The following is a 10,395-nucleotide window of genomic DNA, read 5'->3' on the forward strand; positions in this document are numbered from 1 at the left end:
TGCTGTAAGAGTAACTGTAGCTCCTCATCTATCCCGAGGGCTAAGTATTTGGTAGTATTGCACTTACAGTAGCTAACTTTGGTAAATTGTTAAAGTATATCCATCACAGGTGGTAATGTTTCTGGCTTACTAAGGCAACTTTCACAAGAGTGAGTTTTCCGCTCATCAGTTCTGCATTGCGTGAAAAATGCAGCATGTTCTATATTCTGCGTTTTTCACGCAGCCCTGGCCCCATAGAAGTGAATGGGGCTTCAGTGAAAAACGCATTGCATCCGGAAGCAAGTGCAGATGCAATGTGTTTTTCACCGATGGTTGCTAGGAGATGTTGTTTTGTAAACCTTCAGGTTTTTTTTTTTTTTTTTATCACTCGCGTGAAAAACGCATTGCACTCGCGCGGAAAAAACTGAACTCAATCGCAGACAAAACTGAGCTTGCTTTCAAAATGGTGCGAGTTTCACTGAACGCATCTGGACCTAATCCGTCACACTCTTGTGAAAGAGGCCTAAGGCCTCATGCACACGACCGTTTTTTTTAAGGTCCGCAAAAACGGCGTCCGTAGGTCCGTGATCCGTGACCGTTTTTTCGTCCGTGGGTCTTCCTTGTTTTTTGGAGGATCCACGGACATGAAAAATGAAAAAAAAAATCTAAGTCAAGTTTGCAATTGAAATGATAGGAAAAAACGGACACGGATCACGGACACGGATGACAATCTTGTGTGCATCCGTGATTTTTCACGGACCCATTGACTTGAATGGGTCCGTGAACCGTTGGCCGTGAAAAAAATAGGACAGGTCATATTTTTTTCACGGCCAGGAAACGCGGATCACGGATGCGGCTGCCAAACGGTGCATTTTCCGATTTTTCCACGGACCCATTGAAAGTCAATGGGTCTGTGAAAAAAAACGGCACAACGGCCACGGATGCACACAACGGTCGTGTGCATGAGGCCTAAGGCAGATAAGAACATCGTCTGCAAAGAGACCAATTTTTGTGTCTTCTGGACCTATTCTAATACCCACAATATCCAGAGATGACCTAATGTGTTAAGCTAACGATTCCAAAACCATGTCAAAAATGATAGGGGACAGTGAGCATCCTTGTCTAACTCCATTGGAGATGGTGAATGGGTCTGAGATGGCACCGGAAGTAAACTCTTAGCAGTTGGGTCGGTGTACAATGCCATAATCGGGGCAAGTGGAGGGAAATCCAAATTTCTTAAGTATCTCCTCAATATAGCTCCAATGGATTCTATCGAACGCCTTCTCTGCGTCCAAAGAGAGAACCCGAGAAGGCATCCGACGTTTAGCCACCACCGACAAGATGTTTAGAAATCTACGGGTCCCATCTAATGCCTAGCGCCCTTTTACAAAGCCCACTTGATCATTACATATTAATGTGGGGAGGATGTCATTTAGTCATTTTGTGCCCAGATGTTGGCATATAATTTTAAGTTAACGTTCAGAAGTAAAATAGGCCTAAAGTTATCCTGTGATTTCCCCGGTTTAGGTAGGGTGACAATCAGTGCTTCTAACATCTCTGATGGTAATTTGCCTGTTCTGAACACATCATTATACACCTTCGTTAAATAGGGAGCAATAAGGAGTTTGAGTCTTATAAAATTCACCAGTCATTCCATCTGGACCCGGGGATTTATATAAAGGCAATGAATCAATAAGCTTCATTACCTCCTGTTCAGTGATTTCCGCAGATAATTGCTGTGCATGTGTTGTGGACATTCTAGGTAAGGAGACTTGGTTTAGAAAGGACACGATTCCAGTGTGTTGGTTGGCATTATCGTCTTTCAAGTTGTATAAGGTATTATAGTAGCAAGCAAAGGAATTAGCAATTCCCCTGGGATCCATAATTTTGGTTCCATTCAGGGCCGGTGCCCTGAATCAGTAGAAGTATATGTATATATATATATATATATATATATATATATATATATATATATATATATATAATGTAATGTAAATTCGCGTCTTGACAAAAATCCTTGACTTCGGGCGCACAATCCCGCGAGACCAGTGACCTCCAGAGGTGGGTCTCGCGGGATCAAGCGCCGAAGACACATGATCTTGGCAAGAGCCAAGGCAATGTGGACCTGGAGCACAGCGAGGAGCAGAACCTGGTGAGCACCCCTGGCAACTGCACTCTGACAACCTGCACTAGGGTGTCAGAGGCTGCAGGACAGTGACTGGCAGCAGGGTGGCACACATTTGTGTACAGGGGTCAGGGCACACTTGCTGCTTGACTAGGGGCCATAGATTCTGACTGGCACAGGGTGCCCAGCAGTGGCACATGGAGCCTAATAGGTGGCACAGACTGTCTAAATGGCTATGAATGGTACAGGGTGCAGGACAGTGCCAGACTGGCAGAGGGCACAAGGTAGCATACTGTTTTGTTGCCCTGGTGGCACAGGATTTCAGACAGTGGCTGAATGGCGCCTGGCAGTAAATAGGTGGCACTGCTCATGTTTGGTGTGCCAACCTGCTGAACAGCGCAGAGTGATTGGCATCACTGGGATGGTACTAGGTGGCAGACAATGGCTGGATATTATATATACATGACCATAGTCAGACTGGCACAGGGTACACAACCATAGTTAAATGTTATATGCAATAGGTGGCTGAAAAAGGGGCGGGTAAAGGGGTGTGGTCAATGGGTGGAGTCAAGGGGGCGGCAAAATTAGCTTTTGCCTAGGGTGGCAAAAATCCTTGCACCAGCCCAGGTTCCATTTGGGCCGTGTAAGTATGGGATTCTTGATTTAAGTCAGCAAGCTAATAGGGCTCCTGATTTTATTATCGTACCAATAGTGTTTTAATCAAAGGTGTCGTAAAGCTAGATCATACTGATATGAATGTAAGTTATGTAGTTCGCCTTGCACTATGGATATCTTATGGGCCAGTTCCGCTGAATAAGCCTATTTATTCTGTCTATACAGTTCTGCCAATTTAAATTGTAGTTGTAGCTGCTTGGATTGTCTACACTTCTTATCAAATGAGGATTGTTGGATAAGGGTCCATTCACATGTCCGTAGTGTATTGTGGATCCGCAAATTAGGGATCGGCCGATAGTCAGGATTTTGTACATTATCGGTATTGGCATCTAACCTTGCCGATAATGCGAATACTAGTGAGCGCTTCCATTATGGAAGCGCTCACTAGTATGAATCGGGTTCTGGGAGCGCTTCCGATACTCATCCTCTCTGGTCTTCTTTGATGGGGGCCCGCGCTGCACTGTCCTGACCCCGTACAGCGTCAGGACATAGTGCGCGCACTATGACCTGACGCTGCACGCTGTCAGGAGAACACAGGGGAGCGAGAAGCCAGACCCAGAGATGAAGAAGAGCTGCGGCGCAGGAGAGGTGAGGATTTTTATTTTATTTTATTCATCTGAGGTCTGATAGGGGTTAATAATGGTCTGATGGGGGTTAATAAAGTCAGTGAGGAGGGGGGTGGATGGTGTGGAAATTGGCATTTGGCACTAGTATATTACAAAAGTAAATTATATATTGACTGCCAACTACTGGCTTTATTAACTTATAATATATACTAGTGCCAAATGCAAATTTCCACCACCTCAGTGACTACCAACTAATATAATATTATATATTATGAGATATAAAATATCGGTATAAATTATCGGCTATCGGCCTGAAAGTTCAGATTATCGGTATCTGCTCTAAAAAAATCTATATCGGTCGATCCCCACCACAAATACACCCGGCCGTTACCCCCCCCCCCCCCCCCCATAGAACTGCCGATTCTTGTCCCCTATTGCGGACAAGAATACGACATGTTCTATTTATTTCCGGAGCCGCGGACTGGAAGTTCTGAGCCGCGCTCCAAAAATGTGGATGCAGACAGCACACTGTGTGCTGTCCACATCCATTCCTGCCCCATAGAGAACGAATGGGTCCGCACCCATTCCGGATAATTCCGGAACGGGTGCAGACACGTTCTATGGACTTCAGAATGGAGCCTAATGTGTCCCCTTACTGTGGCTTTCATGGCACACCAAAGTGTACTATTTGTAGTCATACCATTAAAGGCAAAATAATCTTAAATAAAACGGCGCATCTGCAGCATATAGGTATTGAGTGAGAATGTAGTTATTTAGTCTCCATGGCAAAAGGGACTCGAGCGTAACCCCTTAAGTCTTTAAACATGGCACGGGCGCCATAGCTGTGGGGTTTCTGCTATTTTAAAGGCTGATTGCGTACATTTTACCCTTCAGATGCCGTGGTCAACCGATTCATCGATGTAATCGAGGCAAAAAAATCCTCAGTGCAGTTTCCCTGCATCGAGGATTTGTTTAAAGGGAATCTGTCACCTCCTTTTACCATTTTAAGCTGGCACCATCGCTATGTTGACTAAAGTACCTTATTTCCAGGACTCTTCTTTTTACTTTATTTCGTTTAGTAGTTTTGATGTAAAAGCGATTTTTATGTTATGCTAATTAGGGTCCAAGGTGCCCAGAGGGGCATTTTTTTCACTTTCCGGTGCCCAGTGACGCCCCCCTGCAGTGCCCAAGAACGTCTCCTGATCATCAAATAACCTCCCACAGCCCGGCAAACGGTTCCGCCCCCTCCCCACGTCATAGTCTACCTTTATAGAAATGCCCCGTCCTTCTTCCTGTCTGCGGCCAGAAAACTTGCGCAGGCGCAGTACCGCCTGCGGCCTGCCCTGCGATATCATTAACCTCCTGAGGGCAACAGCCTCAAAAGTCTCACTGGGCATGCGCCGAGCCCAGTGATGTACCCTGAGCGCTGTTGCCCTCAGGACGTTGATGATCGCGCAGGCGGTACTGCGCCTGCACGAGTTTTCTGGTCCTCCACCGGAACAGACTGCAAGAGTTCACAACATAACCTTAGATACACATTCTGGCAGAAGAACAGCCTGCTGGAGTATACCGTATTGGGTATAGCCGGATACAACCAGCTATATGCTCTCATTTACAATAATGTGGGTCAACGCCATCTGGCAATGTTTCGGCATACATGCTGGGTATCGTCCAAAGCGTTTTATTTTTGTTTTGGGTTTTTTTCTGCCAAAACCCAGCTGAATGCTGTAACAAGGCCGGACCCCATCACAGTCAATCGGCAGAATCCAGATATACCCGATACGGTATATTCCAGCTGTTCTTCTGACAGAATGTATATTGCAGCTGTGAAAGGAGCCTTGTGTGTGCAATTATTTGCTATACCACTGTAATAACTAAAAAATAGTTTTTATAAAGGAATACGTTATTTTAAGAAGGTTTTTCTTATTAGAATACTCCTATTACTAAAATAATCGTTTACTGCAGCCCTAGAATCTACCCTTGGGCCCATTCACACGGTGTCTTTTGACATAGGAATTTTGGGCCCAGATTCTGCACCAAACAGCTGGCGGAATCAGACTCCCATTGTTTTCAGTGGGAGGCTATGTTGCCGTTCGTGCGTCTGGTAGTTTAAAGCAGCGCCTGTGCCAAGAAAGGGCATGACCTTTCTTGGCGAAGTGTCCAGGTGGATGCCACTGGAAGTGAGGTGTCTGCTCAGGGTTTAGCCCCATTCAATGCGCTAAACTGCGAGTGGGTCTGTGGCATTCAAACTGAAAAACCACAGCAGAAACACTTGCAAAATCTGCAGTGTGAAAGGGGACCTTACTCTTTTTAAAGGGGTTTTCAAAGTGCTAGATATTAATGACCTATCGACATCCATAGACGGTGTGGATCCAACACCCAGCGCCCCCCCACCCCATCGATGCTCTGTTCTTGGCAGCCATCTGACTCTGATTAAAGTGAATGATAGCAGTATTTAGAACCTGGAAAAGCCCTTTGACACTATGATGACTAAATATATGCACTTTTTTCATTTATTTTTTATTTTTATGCATTTATTTAGTATGATCAGTATAACACATGTAAAGAACAATTGTATCATCTGTGATCTAATATTTCAGGTGCTCTTCCCCCCTGGATGTTACCTGATGAAGACGCTGGAAATCCTCAGGATATTGGTCCATCAGTTGAGGACTTCTTGAAATACAGTAAGCACACAGATTTTTTTTAAAGGTTCGCTAACTTTTCACAAAACTTTTAATAGGTCATAGAGGCATATCAAAAACGTAAATCTGTAGGGGCCTTAGTGCTGAGACCTACACCAATCCCTAGAAAGAGGGGAGATCGAGACTCCCAAAGTGGTAATCCTTAGCACTGGGCAGAGAATCTGTGCACTCCTCTGTGCTCGGCTCATGGTTGGAGTGATGGATGACTGTCCCTCTACCTTGTTCTTTAACAGAGGAGAAGATGACTTTGAAGAAACTTCCACCAAACAGAGTGGGGGCTAATTTTGATCACAACGCTCCCACTGATGAGAGCTGGCTTCCATCCTTTGGCAGAGTGTGGAACAGTGGAAGGAGATGGCAGTCACGGTGAGTAGGTACTGACGTCTACGGCAATCGCCTAGTGATGGAAAGTTACCTGGTGTTTAAGGTTTTATTTTAAAGGGATTGTCTGAGATAATTTAAAATCTTAAACAAGCCCTACATTAGCCCAATAGCTGTGCTGGTTCAGTCCTCCTGACGCTTGTTTTATACAAACTGCAGCAGGGGGGTTTGCCAGCGTACGGCGTGTGACCGCTGCAGCCAATCGCTGTCTTCGGAGGTCTAATACTAAGGACAGTGACTGCAGCGGTTAGGTTGTGAGCTGTACCACTGCATGTTACTGACACTATGACATGCAGGTGTACATGCATGCATGGATACTGCAGCGTATACCTTGCTTATGAGCTCTTTCACACGAGCGTGTCCCTTGCGGGAATTGCGCTCTGTGTGATAGAGGGATCGTGCGGTCTGGACTAAAATTGCACAGCATTATCATTATTGATAATGCTGTGGGTCTCTGCCTGACCTTTCTGTAATGGAATCATACGGACATAAAGCTGTCAGTATGATTCTGGTACAGAAAGATCAGACAGAGGCACACAGCATTATAAAAGTCCAGAACTCATGGTCCCTCTCTCACACGGAGCACTATTCCCACAAGGACACGCTCGTGTGAAAGAGCCCTAAAGGGGTTGTACCATTAAGACGACTTATCCCCTATCCACAGGGGCTCCTGTCGATCACGAGAATGTGGGGCCTCGTTCTGCCGTTTGTGCCCCCGTTCTTGTCATTGATGAGGAGCCGTGCCAGACAATTATTGCCTATCCTGTGGATACCGGATACATTGTCTTAATGGAGCAGCCCCTTTAGTCTTAATCATTTCTTGATTTTTTTTTATTTATTTTTTTTGCAGGCACCAGTACAGAAAAGAAGCCAAAGACAAAATTGCAAAAAGAAAAAGGACGGAAGAGAAATAAATGTCTGTGTGCAGTCTGTAAAGTTAATTTGGTTTATGTTAATACTATATTTATGCTGTAAATATCTAATCATTACCATAATTTGACTTTTTGGACAGTCTCCATGAAATGCTAACAAGCTACAAGTCTGACATTTGTCCCTGCGAGACCTGCAGAGACTTATTCTGAAATTCATTAAATTAAAAGTTCAGCTCTAATTGGTGCCTTTGTTTTACTTTACAGTAGAGCATGTGGGGTAGTAAGAGATCACTGAAGATAATGTCCCGTCTCCATTTCTGCCTTAGCTGTGGTTGCACAAGACAATCATGCAGCAATCACAGACCCGCACATACAGGGCCAGCTTTCTATGCAGTGTGTATGTGTGTATATATATTTATTATATACAGTACAGACAAAGTTTGGACACACCTTCTCATTCAAAGAGTTTTCTTTATTTTCAGGACTATGAAAATTGTAGATTCACACTGAAGGCATCAAAACTATGAATTAACACATGTAGAATTTTATATACATAACAAAAAAGTGTGAAACAACTGAAAATGTCATATTCTAGGTTCTTCAAAGTAGCCACCTTTTGCTTTGATTACTGCTTTGCACACTCTTGGCATTCTCTTGATGAGCTTCAAGAGGTAGTCACCTGAAATGGTCTTCCAACAGTCTTGAAGGAGTTCCCAGAGATGCTTAGCACTTGTTGGCCCTTTTGCCTTCTCTCTGCGGTCCAGCTCACCCCAAACCATCTCGATTGGGTTCAGGTCCGGTGACTGTGGAGGCTAGGTCATCTGGCACAGCACCCCATCACTCTCCTTCATGGTCAAATAGCCCTTACACAGCCTGGAGGTGTGTTTGGGGTCATTGTCCTGTTAAAAAATAAATGATGGTCCAACTAAACGCAAACCGGATAGAATAGCATGCCGCTGCATGATGCTGTGGTAGCCATGCTGGTTCAGTATGCCTTCAATTTTGAATAAATCCCCAACAGTGTCACCAGCAAAGCACCATCACACTTCCTCCTCCATGCTTCACGGTGGGAACCAGGCATGTAGAGTCCATCCGTTCACCTTTTCTGCGTCGCACACAGACACGGTGGTTGGAACCAAAGATCTCAAACTTGGACTCATCAGACCAAAGCACAGATTTCCACTGGTCTAATGTCCATTCCTTGTGTTCTTTAGCCCAAACAAGTCTCTTCTGCTTGTTGCCTGTCCTTAGCAGTGGTTTCCTAACAGATATTCTACCATGAAGGCCTGATTCACACAGTCTCCTCTTAACAGTTGTTCTAGAGATGTGTCTGCTGCTAGAACTCTGTGTGGCATTGACCTGGTCTCTAATCTGAGCTGCTGTTAACCTGCGATTTCTGAGGCTGGTGACTCGGATGAACTTATCCTCCGCAGCAGAGTTGACTCTTGGTCTTCCTTTCCTGGGGCGGTCCGCATGTGAGCCAGTTTCTTTGTAGCGCTTGATGGTTTTTGTGACTGCACTTGGCGCCACTTTCAAAGTTTTCCCAATTTTTCGGACTGACTGACCTTGATGGCCACTCGTTTTTCTTTACTTAGCTGCTTTTTTCTTGCCATAATACAAATTCTAAAAGTCTATTCAGTAGGACTATCAGCTGTGTATCCACCTGACTTCTCCTCAACGCAACTGATGGTCCCAACCCCATTTATAAGGCAAGAAATCCCACTTAATAAACCTGACAGGGCACACCTGTGAAGTGAAAACCATTTCAGGTGACTACCTCTTGAAGCTCATCAAGAGAATGCCAAGAGTGTGCAAAGCAGTAATTAAAGCAAAAGGTGGCTACTTTGAAGAACCTTGAATATGACATATTTTCAGTTGTTTCACACTTTTTTGTTATGTATATAATTCCACATGTGTTAATTCATAGTTTTGATGCCTTCAGTGTGAATCTACAATTTTCATAGTCATGAAAATAAAGAAACCTCTTCGAATGAGAAGGTGTGTCCAAACTTTTGGTCTGTACTGTGTGTGTGTGTGTATATGTATGTGTATATATATGTATATATGTATATATATAAAAAAAAATATTTTTTTTTTTTTTTATTGAGCCAGCTGCAGGGATAATGAATCATGAATAAGATTTATTCTCCAATCTAGTGCCGCCAGTAGCGATGAGTGAATCTACTTTGGGTAATAACTTAAAAAATTAATTTCTACAGTTAAAAAAAAGGTTTCCTGAACTCTGATTTGGTTCCAAGGTACTATTTGGTACCGAACCAGAGTTCAGGATTTTTATTTTTTTTACAGTAGAAACCAATTTATGACCTTATTACGCTAAGTCTAGCGAGACTTTCCAAAGTAATAACCGGCTCTTCCGAGCCAATACATTCTAATGCTCCGTACAGTATTGAAACGAAGATTTATGGGAATCAACTTCAGATGTTTCATCTGAAGTCAATTCACTCATCCCTAGCCACCAGTTTGTCCCCTCCGGCCAAGCTGCAGCGGTGACCTCCTGTATACCACTAAAGCCAATCGCTGTCTTCACTGCTGTATACCATGAGACCACCGAGGCAAGTAATTGGCAGCAGGGGTCACTTGTGGCATATGTGACTTCACTGCTGGAGTCCATCCCAGTCTTGACTGACTAGGCCAGGTGCGATGACTATGCAGGAACCTGGTCCTGTTGGTGATGGAGAGGGGCTGACAGAGAAAGCAGGAAGAATTGGGGTGCACTGGTTGGCCTGGGTCTGCCCTCAGTGCACTTATTGGTTTATTTGCATATGGGTCAAAAGTCATTTTTCTACGGAATGAAGCAATGGAAGCTACGTGAAAAGTATCACTACATTATGCTAAGCTACAAAGCATTGTGCCTGGCTTATCAGTAGAGTTCCCGAGGACACGCTCCCTATAATCCCTTCCCAACCAAAGTTTTTAATAGAATCTCTGTTGCCTGCCCTCTCTGCAGATCATACTCAGAAAATCCATATGCCTGTGAATCTTGTAGACGACACCACCTTGAATTACTCGAATGGGAGCAGAGCTGCAGTAACCTGACGGCCACAGATGACGACTTCTGCTCTGTAAGGGCT

General features: G+C 44.3%; 1 protein-coding gene across 2 annotated transcripts in view; it reads left to right on the plus strand.

The window, feature by feature from the left end:
• CENATAC (centrosomal AT-AC splicing factor) overlaps window positions 1-7,535 on the plus strand; it is a 30,644-nt gene extending 23,109 nt beyond the window's left edge. For both annotated transcript variants that reach the window (XM_044292086.1, XM_044292088.1), the window contains exons 9-11: window positions 5,946-6,032; window positions 6,284-6,416; window positions 7,282-7,535. In XM_044292086.1, the coding sequence (XP_044148021.1) occupies window positions 5,946-6,032; window positions 6,284-6,416; window positions 7,282-7,345 (284 nt within the window). In that variant the 3' untranslated portion in view covers window positions 7,346-7,535. The remainder of the gene's footprint in view (window positions 1-5,945; window positions 6,033-6,283; window positions 6,417-7,281) is intronic.
• The last annotated feature ends 2,860 nt before the right edge of the window (window positions 7,536-10,395 follow it).

The sequence above is a fragment of the Bufo gargarizans genome, chromosome 4 (genome assembly GCF_014858855.1).
Source record: "Bufo gargarizans isolate SCDJY-AF-19 chromosome 4, ASM1485885v1, whole genome shotgun sequence".
In the NCBI taxonomy this organism is placed as follows: Eukaryota; Metazoa; Chordata; class Amphibia; order Anura; family Bufonidae; genus Bufo; species Bufo gargarizans.